At 37.3% G+C, this 19,507-nt stretch overlaps 1 protein-coding gene across 2 annotated transcripts; it reads left to right on the forward strand.

Moving 5' to 3' along the window:
* Nucleotides 1-124: 124 nt before the first annotated feature.
* On the forward strand, nt 125-18,379 carry LOC101847157 (tyrosine-protein kinase CSK). 2 transcript variants are annotated; one of them, XM_005089047.3, is made up of 13 exons: nt 125-244; nt 569-747; nt 2,165-2,273; nt 3,983-4,099; nt 4,602-4,702; nt 7,671-7,890; nt 11,119-11,287; nt 13,294-13,396; nt 14,353-14,511; nt 15,125-15,224; nt 16,189-16,284; nt 17,433-17,519; nt 17,927-18,379. In XM_005089047.3, exons 3-13 carry the CDS (start codon nt 2,253-2,255, stop codon nt 18,101-18,103), a joined length of 1,350 nt encoding a protein of 449 aa, XP_005089104.1. In that variant the 5' UTR covers nt 125-244; nt 569-747; nt 2,165-2,252; the 3' UTR covers nt 18,104-18,379. The 2 variants fall into 2 exon arrangements, with proteins under 2 accessions (XP_005089104.1, XP_012946794.1); XM_013091340.2 differs by having other exon boundaries at nt 2,165-2,267.
* The last annotated feature ends 1,128 nt before the right edge of the window (nt 18,380-19,507 follow it).

A 19,507-nucleotide genomic window follows, 5' to 3' on the forward strand; every position in this document is an offset into this window, starting at 1 on the left:
CAAATCACTAGTCAAATATGTTCCTTCACAACATTTACTTATATTCAATGCACTGCCTAAGTTCATAAACATTGTGTATAAAGTTTACCATAACTAAGGCTAGCCTACCTCCAAAAGAGTCTCCTCTCCGGAGAGAGGTATAAAAAGAGGGCGCTTACATTCAGCATGGCTGACTGGTGCAGATTACACTTCCTCCTTTGATAAACCTAGAACAGTTGTTTGGTGAATCAGAGCTACCTTGTCGGTAAGTTGTCTGCAACATTTTCGAGACCTGGTTATTCTACTTTATTTGGCAGATTTATGCCACTCTTTTCTGCTTGTTAGGTGGTTGGTTGATATTACTGACGATTACTGAAGAAGTAAGGCCTTTTTTTTTTTTACTTGTGGACTGTGGAAACGTAAACATCGACGAGTGGCATTGCCGTTGCACAGGATGGAGCATTCAGCCAATTCAGGAAGTTCAGAACGTATTGTCATTTAGATTTTCTAGATCTAAATCTAGATCTAGTCAGTGTTGTTCAGCCTACGTGTTTAGAATCTAGATTTAGCATTTTTCTTCCTGTTCCAGATAATGGCACAACGCCAGTTGTGACCAGCCAGAAGGTTTGTGACAGAGAGAGAGCAACAGTCCGGTGTACTGCACAGTAAGCCTACGGCAAGGGTACCACTTTTGTTTCCCTCAACAGCCCTAAAACTAAGGACAGTGACTGTACTGCTGACTGCTGTCTGCCCCCTACACGGGTACAGGTACTGAACATTGATTTTTGCACCTAAATTTACTTTTTTTTACCCGAAACTGGGGATTCTTTAATCTACAAGAAGTGATTGAAATCTATCTAGATCTAGATTCTAGATCTAGATCTAGATTAGATCTAGATGTTTCACTTTCGTCTTAGCCTAGCTGACTTAAAGTTTTCTCACTTTTTCATTTGACTGTTACCGGTAGGTTAAGATTTAATTCAGCCTTTGATGTCCCAGATCTGTCAGGAGATAAGTTTTCAAACAGCTTTTGAACCATTTCCTCAGCTGTGCTTGAATCTTGTAACTTCATACTACAACTACAAATAAGGAAGCAATCAGGGGTTGATTAGATATTATGATAGAAGTGTAGGTAAGTCTTAAATGTTTAAATTGAAAAGTTTGGGGTCAGTTTTTATGTGATGATGATGAAATGGTATATTTGTGTGATCATTCTCTCTTCACAATATTGGAGCTGATATTGCTTCAAAAACAAACAAAATATTTTTATTACTTATTTATTTCTGCTGAAAGACATGAAGCTATATTATAGCTATTGAGACCACCTGGCACACTTGTGATTGGCCCAAATATAGATGACTTTTTTCCGCCATCTTTTTTTTGTCGTCTTCCGGGGTTTCCCTCGCGAGTTGACTAGATCCATCACCTTTTATTATTATTCATTGAAATGCCGTTGACAATGTTATAAAAAAATTTAAAAACTCAGGGTGTTGTAAGTCGCTATTACCAAATCGTCTGTAATTTAATTCTGTTTATAATTATATAGATTATCAACATGTTTCAGGTATACTGATAAACTCTGATATCTTGAGGGATGAGACAAAAAAAATAACACTGGTTAAGTGTGATATTATGACCAATTGAAGATGAAAAATGAGAATGTTACAAGGTTGCAGATCAAAGATTGTACAAAAAGAAGAGACAATAGTACAAGTTTCCACACTTTGTCACTGGAATTCCGATGAATAATAATAAAGGGTGATAGATCTAGTCAACTTGTGAGGGAAACCCTGGAAGACGACAAAAATAGATGGCGGAAATATGTCATCTATATTTGGGACAATCATAGAAGTGTGTTAGGTGCTCTCTATAGCTTCATGTTGCTGAAAGTAACATGATGTAGTATCTTTTCTTTGAACAAGAATTGTTGTTTTTTTTCCAGTATTTTGTTTTTAACTTGAAGTAACAAACTAAAGCTTGAACTTCTAAGATTTATAATGAAATTTTTGCCTATAATAACCCCCCCACCAGAGAAAAAAGAAAGTAAATCTTAATTTGGGAGGGGTGAGGGCAGAGATTAAACTATTCTTCTGTAACTGACCACACTAATACAGAGGTCAGCAGCAGACGAAATCAGTATAAATGCATGCAGTAAACTTTTGAGGTCTGTCGCTTCTTTTTTCAGGCTTCTACTTCAGTTGGGCAGAGGAATTTAACTCATTGAAGGGTGCTGCTACCTGGCTGTCTTTTAAGAGAACGGAGGACTGGAAGCTATGCCAATGGACCAAGTAAACGTAGATGTCAAGTGTTCTCATTTTTATTCAGAGTGGAGTGATTTAAAATGTCTCAGTTTGATATTTAACGTAGTTTCTATTTTTTTAGATTGATCTAATCCATTCTCTCTTACAATTGACTAGTTTATAAGCAAGAAAGTTGATTGTCAGATAAAGACTGACATATAATCAGTTCATTAGAGTTAGTTATTAAATAATGTTTGTGGAACAAAGACTATAGCGGCACTGCATTCATACATAGTGTTATGCAGTATTTTTCTCATTGTCTGGACTCGTAAAAAATATCCCCTTTTAGTGGGTGCTGTTCTTTATAAAAGCAGGATTTTTTGTCATTTTTTAAAAATCAGAGAACTTTCTTCTTCTTCTTCCTCATTCTCGATGACAGCAGCTAGACAGTCAGTCCGATGTCGTGTACAAACTGTGTAGTTCGCTTTAACTCTGAAATCAGAGAACAATATCTATTCTCATAGAGTCTATAATTTGGTATGGAGATACATAACATTTAAGTCTTATCATTGTCAAACTGTTCAAATGTACAAAGCCAGAAAAGCAAAATATTTCAGGAGAGAGAAAAAGACTGTTTTATTGTTTTAACAATTGTAACATACATTTTATGTATTTTTTCTTGCCTTTTTTAAACATTTAGAAATTGAATTTCTACAAAATCTTTTTAACCACATGCAATGAATACCACAGATTAAGAAATTACAATTTTTTAAATTCAAAACTTACTTACTTTTAAACAACTGAACAACAAACAAATTTGAAATGCATGGCATTTTTCTGCCGGTTTGGCGATTTTTTTCTAATTTTTGTTTTTTTGGCTCACACCCTTTATGTCTATTTAAAAACACACTTTGTGTGGATTTTACTCAAAGACATTGATTAAAGGCACGTAAAATATAACTTTTCAATTTTCAAGGACTCTCAAACTATGGGAGTCTATAAACTTTGGCGGCCATTTTCTCGCTAATTTTATCTCTGAAACCAGATGACCCCTTCCTCCTTGAGTCGCAAATATCTCGACTTCTATTCAAGATAGATGCGTCTTTTTTCAACAAAATCAAGGCAAATGAACACCATTAAAGTTATGATACACTAACAGTTCCACATGCCCAAAAATTGACCAGCACCTGATTCTACGGCATCATGACACATTTACAAAATATTTAACAGATTTTGTACTTTATCTCATGAAATTGATGCTATACGCGATACAATTTTGGGGTAAAAAATACTTTTTTTTTCCTTTGTCGCCTCTGGGAACATGCTAATGAAGCTAAAGCTCATAAAGTAAAAAACAAAGGAATCTGAAAAAAATAATACTTTGTATATATGTCTGCTCTGGTAAAATCCCAACATTTTGCTTGATTGTCATAAATTCTTTAGAAGAGCAAAGATACTGCTTGAAAATGTAACCTTACATGAGAATGAAAATTGGCTGGGACGAAAATGGTACAAAGTGGCATTGTCCACCATTTGATCATCTGATCACATAGTATTAGTGACCCCACCCCCTTTGGTGTGGTCTGTACTCTCATTTTCACTTTACAATGTCCAGTAAATTGAAAATATCTGTAAGGCCTAGCACGTCTTGTTTCGTAGTTCTACACACAAAGCCCAGCACATTGCCAATGAATTAATCTAATTAAAAATTGGTTCTGCTGATACGTGTTTAATAAAAGACTTGTAAAACTTTTTTTTCTCAGACACTTACATGGAAACCAAATGATGAAGTTGTCTGTCAGTATGACTTTCCTGGAAGGTCTCGGGACGATCTGCCATTTCGACGTGGGGATCTGCTTGTCATCGTCAATCCCACTTCGGTATTTTTGTCTTTTTTTTCCTTGAAAGATAGAATGTGTAGGAGAAAAGAAAAGAAGTCAGGGTGATGTTGATATGTGATGTTATTAAAAAAGTGAAGAAAATTTGCTTTTTCTTCCTTGAAGGAAAGAGGCTCTTCAAGGTTGTAGTTAATACTATGTTTTCCTTATTCAATGAAAGAGCTGAGGCCAGATGGTTCTATACTGAGAAAGAAAATATTTTTCAATTTTTTTTTCTTTGCTCATTCTGCATTCCTGCTGCACAGCTTGTTTCATGTATTTTGTGTTAACAGTGTAAGGTGGTTTCCTGTGGTCTAGTTACAACATTTGTTTGCATATTGGGTTTTTTTTCTCCCATGAATCGGTTGTGCCCACAAATTGCTAGTGACCTATGCTGACAGCTGCAGTCTTTGTAGAATGCAACTATAGATTGCTATTCTTCAATTTGCAGCGTACAAGTGGGTGATTCAAATGAAGATTTCTTTCTTGTTTGTTTACTCAACAGGATCCAAACTGGTTCCGTGCAAGAAATTCAAATGGTGTTGAGGGCATGATACCAGCTAATTATGTAACGCTGAGAAGAGTTGTCACACTTCATGCAATGCCGTAAGTATGAATTTGTTTGGGTTGGGGGTTTTTTCAGGTGGGTACAGAAAGATTCCCCTAAAATTTTTTGTCTGAGGCGAAAACTGTTTCGACTTCTTCACATATTCAATTGGGTCTTTGACTCAAAATGTAAATTACTGTCAAACCTTGTTGTACCGCCAGCCCTAATTTCTACCAAGTTTTGCCAATGTATGAAAAGGAGGACCTGTATAAACATATGCGTCTTTACACCGCCATTAGCCATCCGCCAACTGTTCAAGTTGTGCAGTCCTTATTTAACTAATGTAAATTTGCTCGTCTATACCGCCAGCCAGCTGACGACCAGAGATATACACTGCACACAACACCAACTGGTTGGCTACTTGATAATCTTTCTCCTGCGAAAAAGACACAGAGTTAGAGAAAGAGAGAAAGAAGACTCTCAGCTCCGAACAGTTCCTACTTAACGTTGGGCTGTTGGGGTTATTCAACAGAGGAACCTCTTTGAATCGTCAGCACCACTGTTCCGCCACCTTCATGCTTATCCAAAGGGTGGCAACATAACGAGGTTTGACTGTACACCCATTCCAACAATTTGACTGACACAGACATATTTATATTTAGGCCATTCTCGAAACATGAGCATGGCTGGTAGTGTCTCTTTTCCTCCATTGTGACAAACAAGATAAACAGAGCATATGAACGAATTAAATTGTTTTAATGATCAGATATATTGTTTGATACTGTTCTTTGGCGTTGCAATGTCGGTGCCTTTCACAAAGGGTGGCCTTAAAATCCAAGCCTATGCAACTCTCAAAGGATACTCAGATTAAATATTAAAAGAGGCAAGTACCAACTGGGAGACTTTCCAGTTCTAATTTTGATGTGCTTCCACAGTAGATTAAGGGAATTTAAAGTGCTGCCACTAAACTGTAATATGATGTGTCATCAGGCAATGCTTTATTGCTGTAAGCATGCTCTTCATTATTAGTGACCCTTCTAGTTCTACATTGTCTCTTTTCGAAAATCAAGCCCCCACAACCATGTTACCAGTGTCGTAACACTACAGGCTTGTCAGCTCCCGCAAATGGAGTTGAACAAGTGATGATTTTAGTGTTAGAAGTGTTTTATCTGATTCTTCTCATCTCGGAAATGAGAAAAATTCTCAGTAAAAATGCAATGAAGTCGGAAGAACATAAAAATAATTTGTATGCAAATTTGGTTTTATGTTGTTTGAATGTTTCAATTTTTTTAACTAAGGTTCAGCTTAGTTTGCATTTCAGGTGTGTCTTCATAATGGCACTGACCTATTTTTCTTCTGCTTTTTCCCCTCCTGTTCCACTATTTTTTACACATATCAGTAATGGTCCATTCATCAGCCTTTGCAGAGATTTTTTTCTGAGATGCCATTTTCTTTTGGCACTATTCTTTAGAGAGTTATTCTGTGAACTACTCATAGAAAACTTGCCTGACTTCCTGTTCCTGTAATGAGTTTCATAATGAGAAAAGAAAAAAAACATTCTGAGATTGTTAATTTGTTCTTTGAGATTTGATATACTGAAATGAATTGTACTGAGTGAGATGTTGACAGTAGTGTGATTTCCTTAAATCTTTAGCTGGTTCCATGGCAGCATCTCTCGAGAGGAAACAGAATCTTTGTTGGGTAATCAGGAGGATGGAGTGTTCCTTATTCGTGACAGCATTCACTTTGTGGGTGACAGAACTCTGTCCCTCAGCAGTGCTGGCCGTATTGACCACTATAGAATTCTGACGGGGCCAGATGGCCAAGTATCAGTGGACGGTGGTGACTGCTCATTCCCGACTCTTGTGGAGTTGGTTGAGGTATCAGCTACACCTCCTCAAAATTGATGGCTGAATGTTCTGAATAACGCTTCTGTGTCTCGTGTAGACCTTGTATGGATATGATTGAATGAATAAAGGAGAAAATTGTTACCAGAATTTTAATGTTCTGAGGAGAACGTTCCCCCTGGAAATGTTTTATCTGCATTTAAACAAAATGTGCTCATCTGATGCATGCGCCTGTCTTCTGACTGCTCGAAACTAATGGTCATCGGCTTTGAGACTAGCAGATCTGAAAGATGCACGGTTTTCCTGAGACAGCTAGTAGCTTCTGGTCTTCCTGGCAACATCATGATAATGTTGGCAAAGTGCCATTTTATCCCAGTTGTGAAATCGTGCTGCAGAGAGAATCTGGTTATTTTAGAAAATATGCGAGAGGCTCACCTGGTGAGGAAAAAAAGTTTAATAGATGTAATTTTTGGTGGCAATTTAATTGCTTCTAGAATTTGTGCATTGAAGTACAGGAATGGAACTGTATGAATCCTATATTCCTTTCTTTTGGCTAGTGTTTAACTTGGATAGATCTGATTGTTGTCAAGTCCTGATCGTTTCATATATTTGTTTGAATTTTGGGGATCATCAAACTATTTGATTTTGTTGCATCGTGATATGTATTCATAAAAACAAATTTATTCGCGGTTTATGTTTGGATGGTTCTAAATTCTTGTGGGTTTTTTTTTTTAATCGATTCTTTTTATGGATGTTATAATTCTCTTTCACCTCATTTAAGTTCATCAATATGAAAGTTTGTTCTGACATTTTATTTGTACTTGAGATTTCATGGAAGATCATTGTTTTATGATCCCAGTCTTAAATCGTTAGATCACAAATGCGTCTTGACGATTGAAAATTAACTTTTGTAAAGCTTCTCTTGCCATTTTCATCACCTGACCACTTGATCCTCTGAGATAAGTTTTTTTTTAAAGTGACGTACTGTTTAGAAAGTCTTGTCATAGTCTCAATTGTCTGATCAGAATCTCCTCTCGTTGCATGGCATCCTCTAATCTTGTGTTCATCACTCACAGGTATGTTTGTAAGTGTGACTGTAGCTAATCTAATTGCAGATTGCTAATACCACAGCTAGTGCTGCCCACCAACACGCATGCTGTTTACCCTTTGTCTTTTGTAGATGGTTTCACGGTAAAATCTCCCGCGGTGAAGCTGAGCAGCTCCTGCAGCCTCGTCAGGATGGCCTCTTTCTGGTGCGAGAGAGCAACAACTACCCTGGAGACTACACACTGTGTGTGTGCCATGAGGCCAAAGTGGAACATTACCACATTCTAATCCAGAACAATAGATTGACCATTGATGAAGAGGTCTACTTCAAAAGTTTGGATGAGCTTGTGCAGGTAGTTGGCTTTGACTTGTGCTTCTGACGGCCCTAAAAAATTGTTTTGAAGCTGTATCACTGAACTCAGATTTTTTTTCAAACCTGTGTATTCAATTGTGCTTGGGGTTCTAATTTTGTCATTGGTTGCGATCATGTTATCAATGGCCTTTTCAAGGCAAATACATTTTCAGATGGAAATAATGCGTCTATGTTTAGGCCAATATATATACATTCAAAGTTATGTTTTTCTTATTTGTAAGTGTTAAAGCATCAAGGAGAGTCAAAATAACATAAAAGGTTGTCTCAGTCTCTTCTTTTTCGCTTTCCCTGTGCTAAAGCTCAAGGGTAATCAAACGCTGGTTCTTCAACCTACAGTGCAATAGATTTTTACGTATGTTACCATTTTTCATACTTCATAAGGCTGCCGGAAGCTGACAAAATGCCTTTTATTTTTCTAAGCAGTTTCGAACAAAAAAGTTTGTTTTTATCAGCATAATCATTTGAAGATAGAGTCATTCTGAAATTTGAATTCTAATTTATTCAAAAACTGCGCAGCTTCAATTTGATTTTTTCCCTCAAGTAGGGTAACTGATCAGGCTTACGATTTAGCAATTAAAAGATTTTGGCTCTAAAATGAAAAAAAAAAGGTGTTTTGTCAGCTTACGGCAGAGGGTCTCTTACCTTCAGGCAGCCACATTCCGATTTTGAAGGTACTCTATATGCTTTTATACTAAATAGGGTATTTTCAGTTTGGTAGGAATATTAAGTTTGAATTATTGTGGGTGGCAGCCGATGCCTACTCTTATCGATGTTAGGACCAAGGGATATTTAATAGGTACCAGAAACTAAATTTTCAAAGTAGTTGTATGCCAAATTTATAAGTTCCATTTGAAAGGCCTATATCCACTGAGCATTTTGGTACCATTCTTTAACCTCTCTGTCAATTTTTAAGAAAATGGTAGTTGTTTAAAATTTGATCAAATTTGTTAAAGTCAGTCACTGGCTGCAACCCCATGTTTGACAGACAATAAAAGAGTACCCAGAGCATTAAACATCTCCACATTAACAGAGTACAATCACTATAACAAATATATGGAGCCTAATTTTTTTAAAGACTGTGAGATCATTACAAATTAGTATTTTATCGCCTCAAACACGATGATCTGTCGTTATTTCGACAAAAACACCAAACGTTGACCCGGCCGGCGCCACATCGGGCCCCGCGGCGAGCGAGTCGGCTCTATACTGTAGTGTACCCCGCGTGTGGGGTCACATGCTTTCTGAGTCTCGCGGAAGGATTGATGAATAATAATTCCAAGCTAATTACTTTATTCTAATAGGAAATAAACTGATCTTTTATTAGATGTATTTTTTACGCCGGTATTTTACATATTATGGGTAAAAAGTGATCTTTAAACATTTTGACAGTATTTTTAGAAGCTTTCTGTTTAGACGCCAAAGGCAAAACACATACCACGGGAAAGCCCGTTTAAAGCTCTACAGTTCTCCGCCAATGAAAAGACGGTATTTAAACATTCCTCGTTCCGCGAAGCATTTGAATGCACGCATGTCAATTTTTCAACCGGCCGACCACGCATTCCGACCGCGAGGGGCTTCGCTTTCGTCGGCGATTCTCCAGCTCCTACTAATCGGACATAAAAACAACTTACACCATTGTAACGAGGAAAAGCTGAACTTTTACAAGGTGTACGGCACTTGGTGTTTTATAGCGAAAGAGCAAAGAAACAGCGATTGGAATTACCCCGATTTCACCGATACCACGCAGTCGGAAGGTCGCGAGTGCCCGAGAGGCCGTGTTTACGCTACCTATATTTAACATGAACAATTTGCCTACGGGGCTCTAAGAATTTTTGCCCTTATCCGAGATGGTTAGCTGTTCAATCTTACCTACCTTAAGATCAAGAGTGTGGTTGGTAGACAGCAGTAAGAAGGAGCCAGGAGTCACAGTAGATACAGTCATGAGTTAAGGAGAGAGGTTCTCAGAGGAGGTCGGGGGGGGGGGGGGAGGGAGGGGGGAGAAAATGGAGATGAAAGCAGAGAACAGAACAGGAACAGAGGTGAAATTGGAAATTTTGTAGAGAAGAAAATTTTTTCATCACTGTCCGGTTTTGAACACGAGACCTTTTGAATGAGAGGTGAATGCCGCACCTCGAGACCATGAGAGCCCTTAGTTGTTTCAGTAGTATGTGCTTAAGGTTGGAAAAGCATGTTAGCTCAAGAATGAAATGGTGCTGGTGCTAACAGCATGCAATATTGAAAACTAAAATAAATGTATGAGTTGTTCATCTGTACTTAATAGGGACCCATCGGTAGAATAACTGTGATGGTAGTGTTTGTTGTTGTTGATATGTTGACAAAATGTAACACTTGTTTTTTGTTATGCGATTGATCGAAAAGACCCCCCCGAAAACTTAAATAACTCTTCATTGCTTCATCCTTTGCAGATTGCCTACTGTTTATAATTGCCTCATAAATTCTTTTGTGGTTATTTAATTTTTATTGATGAAAGTAAAGCATTTTAGCACTAGTTAAACAGTATTGGCTCATAGTAAAATGTTGTCTTGGTGTTCACATTTAAATATTAGTACAAACAGATGAGTTTCTCTCAAATATGTTGGCTAAGGTAGTTAATTGATAATTAAACTGAAACTTTTAAGTATGATAATGAATATGATTTTTATTGCTGACATATGTTAGAAGGCTTCTCATAAACCATTCTCTCTATTTCTCCTGTGTGTCAATTATCATGCTTGTTATTCAGCTTGTTTTCTTTTGTGGAAGCTGGGGATGAATGTTGTGATATTGTTTTGAACAAACGTTTGTATAAGCCATAAAATATACATAATTTCATAGAAATTGAAGAGACAAGTTCAAGATGTACATTTTTCGGAGGTCTTTTTGGCTGTCCACAATTATGTACAATATTATGACGTATGACATTTTGAATTGAAATGTTGGGTTGCTAGTTGCTGGGGATGTTTTTTGTGGGTTTTTAAAAAAAATTTACTGTTAATGCAAATTGGCTGTCTTTGAGTAGCATTTCTATCGTATACGGATAATTTTTTAAAAATCGAAGAAATTCTAATCACTTCAAAGGTTTTTTTGGTGTGTCTGTTTTATTTTAATCAAATGTATGTAATGTTTTCCCAAAATTTTTCAGTTGACTCTTTGAAAAAGTCCCTTCTCACATTATACTTTCCCCCCAACCCTGAAATCCTTTCTGCAGCACTACACAAGTAATGCGGATGGTCTGTGCACTCGACTCATAAGACCTGTGAAGAAAGCAGGCGATAGTTTCGGCACAGTCAGCATACAAGATTTTCGAAGCGGAGGATGGGTCATCGCAAGGCAGGATGTTGAACTGGGGGAACTGATCGGGAAAGGGGATTTCGGAGGTAATGGATGGATCATGTTTCTTTAGAGCTTCTATTTTTCAGTGAAAAAACACTAACAAAATCTCTTTTTGTTTATTTTTTGGTCAGTTTTATAAACATTATTTTGTTCTTCTTATTGTTTACTATTTTTCAATGGATTTTTTGTTGTTGTTTTGTTAGATTGACAAGGGATTAATTTTTAGAAGGGAAGTAAAGCTTAAAATGCCTAGGGTTTAAAACAATTTTGTCCTTCAATGTAAGTATGTGATGGTTGTGTTTTCGTCTTCATTTACAATAAAAATATATTTAACGGAAGTTCTGATCCTGTGTTTAAGTTGATGGCAGTAAAATTGTAATAGATAAGAAAGTACATTTGTCTGTTTATTGTTACACTCTCCAATTGCATGAATTTATGTCTTCTTTAGTGCAACTGCTTGTTTAAAATGATACACGGGAGCTATATTAGACCTGTATGTTTGCCTACAATCGTCTGAAATCCGACAATCGCGACCCGACCTGCGAACCGGCCGATGCTATCGCTAGGCCCACCTGTATCTGTCAATGTGCGTAGTGCGAGGCCTGGGCGACTGCCAGCTACCCCTTTTTCTCCCGTCGGCTTCGTCGGCACTTTCGTTTTTGTGCCGACCGCCGACGCGCGCACCGCCAACTGCCGACGTCGGCGTTTCCGACATAATTGTCGGAACCTAAGTAGAAATGCGAATACGAAAAAGGACGACAACTTAAATTATCTACTTTCAGTTTCGTGCTCGAGCGGCCATTTTGAATTTCGTTTGTTGACTAATTCAATAAAATTGTTCAGATCGTGTGGATTCATTTAAGTCCGACTCTCTTCTAATAGAATCTAGATCTAGGTCTAGATTTATATAGATCATTAAAGACCTTAAATGGAGGATTCATATTCCAATTCTATTGTGTCAAACCCTATCATAGGTTGTGCTGTAATATTAATATTGTACTAAAAATAAGCATTTCACCAGGTGCGTGAAATATTTATTTATTTAGATCTAGATCTAGATCTAGAATCTAGACTCAGCTGAGTCCATCTGTTCGGAATCGGATGCGGATTTCTAGTTCAAGGCCTATTCCTATTCACTTGTTCTACAAGATCTAGATCTAGATCTAGATTTATTATTTAGATTACTAGATCTAGATCTATATGGAGGATTCATATTCCAATTCTATTGTGTGGTTGTATCAAACCCTATAGCCTATAGCAATGTAGATGTAAGCCATATAGATCTAGATCTATATGCTCCTTGTTTGTTTTGGAGTGTGGTTTTTTTATTAAAATTTTTTTTTTCATTTAGGACTTGTTTTGGCCTTTTTACATGAGGCCCGCACCATTGCAGGTTCTTTTTGGGGGTAGAGTTAGGGTTAGGTCTCTTCTTTATTGTGTTTGTTGGGGTGGTCGCTCGTTACTTGGATGTCCTTCCTTATGACACCCACAAAGGCTTTTTTTTTGGGGGGGGGGGGGTTGCGCAAAATTTTCAGACAATCTGGTTGAGGCTCACATGCAGGTCTAGTATATGCCTCTGGTCTTTTTGCCTCTTTCTCTTGTGAGCTGAACCGAGACAGCACTGAGAAGAAACTGATGTTCTTCCAACACCATTCGACGGCTTTGTATGCTTGACTTTTCAAAATTGCATATGTCAGAGTCTTACACTAGGGAGTCATTTGGAAGAATTTAGCCTGTTGTCTACCACTAACAAGTCCTGTGCAGCACCAAGTGCTCACACACTCACGACAAAGGGTGACAATTGATCAAGCTTTACGGCCACTAGTCCACTATCAACTTTCTTGTGATTTATATATATTTTTATCTTTAGTACCGAATCATTTAAATATTCAGCGGCTTACAGAAGGCTTCCTATGCTCATTTACTGTATTTGTTAGAGCCTTAAGTCCTTTGCATTCTTTTTTCCAATGTACAGACTTGTTTTGGTTTTGGGGTTTGTTTGTTTTTCTATTTATGCTCACTGCTCATTTTGATTACACTTCCCCACCAGATGTGTACAAAGGAACTTACAGAGGTCAACCAGTAGCTGCTAAACAGTTGAAAGACAGAGAAAGGGGTGGACAGTCATTTTTGCAAGAAGCTTCTGTTATGACGTAAGTGTTTATGATTGCTATATCTTTGATGGAAAGATTAGATTGTGGTTTAGAGATGCCACAATAAAAAACAACAACTTTGGACAAAAGAGAGAGATCAAACTTTTGCTTTTTATTTTTAAATGTTTCGGTTTCGTCTTTTTTTTTTTTTAACCACTGCATATGCTATTTTTAATGTCAACTCTTTTTTAAATCTTTTTATTGAATTTATTTTGTTTTTACATGTTCAGCTTCTAAGTATTTACATAGCAACTATTTGATAAAAGTTCTAGAGCCATAGCTCCGTTTCAGCTCTTGTGAAATTACAAATTAAATTGTCAGTTGGTCTACAAATAAATATCATGAGGTTTTGCATACTAATTGTTCTGTTTGAAAAAAGACATCACGAGCCTGAATGCTATTGTGTACTAAAGCCAGTTTCCTACTTACGGGAGATTTTGTCACAACTGTTAAAGCTAGGAGAAAAATCTTCTCTTTGAGCCCAAAATTATTATGGTTAATGGCTACGCTCCGTTGAAATTCCTTATATTTATGTATTTTCTTCAGCAGATGGTTGGCAGGTGCTCTGGTGTGGCTTGCTCCTTCACATCCTTACCTCTCCTAATTTTTTTTTGGTGTGTTTGTTATACTGTCTTGTAACATCTCTAATCTTCAGCACTTATATGACCTTATTGTGTTGCAAGTGCCGTAAAACTCTTTCTGAAGAAAAAGTTCTGTCTCGTGTCCAGCGTCTTGAATTCAGTGTTTCCAAAGTGATTAAAATGAGAAAGAAGGAGTTAGAACAAGACTTGATCTCCACAGGAACTGTTGTTATGGGCAAGAGAAAGGCTTCCTTCTTTCCGTAAGCTGGATGAGAAAGGCCTTTAACTGGTCAAGGTTGATTTTAGTGGTGTATTATTTGATATAGAAAAGGTTTACCTAGGTTTTAATATGTGCATGCTCACTATTTTCTTCAGATCGCTTCGACATGAAAACCTAGTGAAGCTGATTGGCGTGGTCTTGGGGGAAACCATATTTCTTGTCACCGAGTTTATGGGCAAAGGAAGTCTGGTAGAATACCTGCGCACAAGAGGTCGCAATGTCATCACAAAGAAGGATCAAATTAACTTTGCCACGTAAGTAAAGGCCATTTGCGCCCCTTGACCGCATAGAATTTGTTGTTTTTGTTTTCGAATCCTTTTAGCTGCGAGCATTTCGCTCTTGGCAGCGCAATGCCTCCCTCAAGTAACTACATGTCCTTGATATGCATAGATTGTCCAAGTCAGAATAATTTGTATTACAGACTTGGCATGTAGAATAGACAGTTACGCTATTTTGCAGGTTAGACTTGTTCCTAGGTCATCACTTTATTACTAAGTCATGCCGGCAATAATTTAGTTTTTGTTATTAGAGCATTGACATTTATGGGGGGGGGGGGGGGGGAGATAATATAGTTTGCAACTGTCACCATGACAGTCTTAGAGTAATGACATTTTAACCATTATACTGTTGTGCTTTACTGTATACTTTTGTGTCCTATTAATGGTAGATGTTTAAAAAAAAATCTTGGCTAAATAAGGCCTTCAATATGTTTGCCTAATCTTCTGTTTGTTTTACAGAAATTTTAAAACTTTGCCATCATATTTTGGGGACAATCCTAAGAAACTGAGCGGTAGTAAACCTTGCCAATCGGCGAGATGAGGCGGCAAAGTGTTAAAGGCTGTTATTCTTTTATTTTTTTTTCTGCAGAGACACATGTTCAGCCATGAACTATTTGGAGAGCAAAAGTTTGGTGCACAGAGACCTCGCAGCAAGGAATGTGTTAGTTCATGATGATGGTACAGCAAAGGTAGGCATTGTTGTGCATGGGGTCAGCTTTGTGTCTTCCTTCATTTTTAAATGACTTGCATTTAAAAATAATTCACTGATATGGGGATGAAGGCACAGGTGTTGGGCTGCATGGTTTTTTTTACGGGAGACATGGCTTTTGATTCTTGCTCGAGAAGTCCTGTAAGTGCTAAAATATAGATTTTTTACTTTTTATATTACCTTTATGGTGAAATTTTTCTGAACGTACTGAAGTAGGTCCTGGACCAGTAAAATGATTAGCAAAGGAGTAAGAATATATCTGACCCTAATAAGATCGCAAAGTATATCAGAATATCTTAGTGTCGTGCCTTTGATCAAAATTTTTCAATAAAATCCTCACAGAAATATATTCTTAAATTGACATAAAAGGTGCTGAGCCAAAAAAAAAAAAAAAGCATAAAACCTGCCCAACAGGTAGGAAAATGTTGGGTTTCTCTGGTTTTATTATTTTGACGAGCTCCTGATTTCACCACGTTGCCATACAAGTGGTTCCGCTTATGTTAGTAGCTGGCTCCAGTAAGGCTTTACTGTTGTAAGCTCCCAAGCAGTAATTTTTTCTAGAGTCAAGGATTGCCTATTTCAATGGCAGTTGGAGCTCATTCTGGGAGCTCTGGTGATCAAATAATATATAGTTCCACAACTCAAGACAAACAAAAATGTGTTTTAACCATTTTTCCATTGCAGTTTTCATTTACATATATACAGTGGAAGGCTAAAACAGCACCTGGACATGGATGGCTGATGCCTCTATAAATAAATCATTGTTGGTCATATACAGTGGAAACTGTTTAAAATGGCCACTCATTGTTGGGGGGGAAAGTGGCCGTTTTAGACAGGCAGCCATTTTACAGTGCCAGTGATTGTCTTATATAGGTGGCTGTTTAGAGCAGGTTTGATCGTATTTGACTTGTGCTTGAAATGTTCTCAATTTACTTTTTCTCCAGGTGTCTGACTTTGGCCTGGCTAAATTTGGTGACTTCAGTTTATCTAGTCAGAGGTTTCCAATCAAGTGGACAGCCCCGGAGTCTTTAAGGAACAATGTAAGAAGATCTACTACATCAAGTGTATTGTGTTTGTTAAACGATTTTGTCTTTATTGTCTTAATAAGATATTGATCGCCTCAGTGTCTGAAGTAGACTGTCGAATAGTTCTGTGTGAAAGAAAAGAAAATTGATCTTAACTCTTTTTCTCGGGCAAGCCGCTCCCCAGCGGCTCGCAGTCGGATCTGCTGTGCCAGTGAGCGGCTAACAGCAGCTCTGGCACATCCCTTTAAGACGACTCCAACATCAAATTACTTTTCAGCAATTGCCAAAAACAGGTCTCTTTTATCGGGATTTCATTCATTTGATGAAGAACTATCGAAATAGGTTCACTTATTTTGATTTAATTACCAATTTAGTGACATTTTCATCATTTTTAGATTGAGTACCAAAAAAGGGCCTCGGCATAGTGAGTTTACCCCCCATGGAGATAAAGAGTTAATATACCAGAGAGTGAACACCTGCATGGAATATTCAAATCACCCTTTCCAACAACCTGTGGCCTTGAGGTCATGCTGTCTGGATTAGAAAGCATCTCCCTCTTTCAACTCACTCAATCCCTGGGGTTTCCCAGAAACGGGTCATTTGGGCACCTATATATATGCCCACTAGTAACCACAAATATCATCCTATTGCTTTGACAATTTTTCACAAAGCACACCCTAAGATGGAACTTTAACCATGTCATATTTGAAGTAAGTAGCTTTAGTAGTTTTGCTTTGGTTGTTGTACAAACTGGGCAGTAAAAAAAAAAAAAATTTTGTGTGTTTTTTTTATTTGAGAATGAGCAAGAGCAAGCCAACATTGATCTTCAAACACACATGAGGCAGAATTGGCAGGGGAAATAATAAATTGACCTTATGTAAAACTTGAGCCCGCTTTCCGAAACGAAGTGATTTGTATACGGAACAAACTACAGAACCGAGTTATCTCGGTTGTGGGATTGAACGCAGACCATGAGCTGACCGAGATATCTCGGTCATGGGATTGAGTGAGTTAAAACAGGTCAGCGGCAAAGCTTTTAGTCTCTGGTTTTGTTACTGACTCAAGGAAATATGCAGCTGTCATTCAAAATGTTGGACAGGAAATTGGCATATTAAATCTTACTGAAGAGTGAAGAAAATTTTTGTGTTCTATTGTTTCCTCAGATATTCACCAACAAGTCAGACATGTGGAGTTTTGGAGTTTTGTTGTGGGAGACGTACTCATTTGGAAGAGTCCCTTACCCTAGAATTGTGAGTTTATTAGATTCATTTATTTAAAGTGTATGTACTACTGCAAGGTCTTCTTTTGTCTGATTCTTGCGCAGCTAATGTGAATCGTTTTTTGTGGCAAATTCACCTAGACTGGTTTTAATTCTGTTGCTTTTATTTTTTTAAGCTGAAGGCTTAAGCAAAGAAGTGTCTGAGTAGACATGAAAGGTCCATGTGTGATGATATCTTAGCTGAGATGCAGCTTTCTCTAAAAATTGGCTACAAAGCATCTTTTCAGTTTATGGATGTCCCAGAGTAACGGAAGTGCCTTGGCTAGTCCTCATGTATTTTTATATCTGAATGGTATGTAAATAAAACCCATTTTAAACGTCTTACAACCACACATTTTTCAAGATTGTGTGACAAGGTGTATTCTGTTGTGTTTTCAGCCATTAGCTGATGTTGTGATGCACGTTGAAAGGGGATACAGAATGGAAGCTCCGGAAGGATGTCCTGCTGAGATATATTCCATCATGAAACAGGCCTGGGAGATTCGACCTGAAGCCCGACCCACTTTCCATGAAGTTCTAGGAAGACTTGACCACTTGAGATCTGTTACTGTATAGTCTTTTCCCCCCTTTCCCTTCCTCTAATATTTGCTTAACTATTTATAGAAAAGATTGGGGTGTATTCCATTTTTTTCTTGAGAGTGGAGCATAGGCTTGATGCAGTTTGCCATTTAGTTGTTGGATTTCATTTGAAGGGGTGCTTGCAAGTGATGGCTACAGTTGTTTAAAATTTTTAGTTCAGAGGTTGATACATGTTTTGTGCTTTTGGTATAGCATAGACCTTGATAGATATATATATATATATATATATATATATATATATATATATATATATATATATAAATAGGAAAAATCTAAAATTGCCTGTAATGTCAAAGGACAAAGAATTGTTCGAGAGTAACTGCAAGGTGTTTGCTGATGAACCAAACAAAAAGGCTTCTGTTATGCCCTTCAGTGTAGCATAAAATGTAACTCCTTGCAATGCCTCTGCATACTGTCAATTGTGCCTTAATTGGTAGAACATCATCTGAATCATATTGTAGTTTTTCTATTTCCACCAACTCTTGTCACTGCTGTTTGCTAAGTGCGACAAAAGTTATTTGTAAGACTGAACCAGAATGCTCTCCTCTTCTTACAGTGCAGCTCGGTTGGGGGAGGGGGGTTATTTTTGATAGCTGTAATTTACCTTTTTAGAAACTTAGTTTTACAGTTTAGATAGGTTAGGTAAGTGTCTTTGTAGGCCTTGTTCTTAGTTTCTGGTTGTTGTTTTTTTTTTCATCATTTAGTGAAATAGGGGTTGAAGTTTCTTCAGTCTGCCCTGATATGAAGGGTTATAGAAATGGAAAAGTTCTTACAGAGCTAAATTATGGAGTTTTTAATTATAATGCCTGATTTAATCGTCGTTTTTATCACTATTTAGACTATGTAATGCTGCACGTTATTTGAATATCACTTATACAATATACTAAGACTGCCATGTCGGTCAGTAGACCTGAATGTACTTTGCATGACTGTATGTTTTGTTAGTATTTTTTTTTTTTTTCAATGTCTAGAAAATAATTTTCTGCAGTACTTCCTTATGGTAGGCCTACCTGGGATTTTGAAGTGATTTTTCATTTTTAAAGAAAAACTGTTTTAACTAATTTCTTGTTTCCCTGTAGTTATAGTTACTTCATAATTTTGATTCGTGTGAAATGTGGGTACAAACTCATTAAATAAGAAACCCACAGGAAGATTTTAAAAAAAAGATTTTCTTGTTTCTGACATGTAGATCTAGTATGGGATGACATGAATAGCTGATGTATTGGTCTGTGTGATTCGGTAAAAGTTCTCTTCACATGGACACGCGTCGTGTGGTATGGCATGTTTAAAGGTAGCATGACTTGAAATTTAGTTTGTGTGCACCCATGCTTTCTGGAGTGTTATAGCGAGTATTGTGAGGTATTATCGCCATGAAGTTAT

Source organism: Aplysia californica, unplaced genomic scaffold, assembly GCF_000002075.1.
Source record: "Aplysia californica isolate F4 #8 unplaced genomic scaffold, AplCal3.0 scaffold00002, whole genome shotgun sequence".
Taxonomy (NCBI): Eukaryota; Metazoa; Mollusca; class Gastropoda; order Aplysiida; family Aplysiidae; genus Aplysia; species Aplysia californica.

Excerpts from the sequence above, each read along its gene's own strand:
- LOC101847157 (XM_005089047.3), top strand. The coding sequence starts at position 2,253 with ATGCCAATGGACCAAGTAAAC. Across the intron at positions 2,274-3,982 it reads TGCCAATGGACCAAGTAAAC|ACACTTACATGGAAACCAAA; the intron begins GTAGATGTCAAG and ends TTTTTTTCTCAG. Across the intron at positions 4,100-4,601 it reads TCATCGTCAATCCCACTTCG|GATCCAAACTGGTTCCGTGC; the intron begins GTATTTTTGTCT and ends TTTACTCAACAG.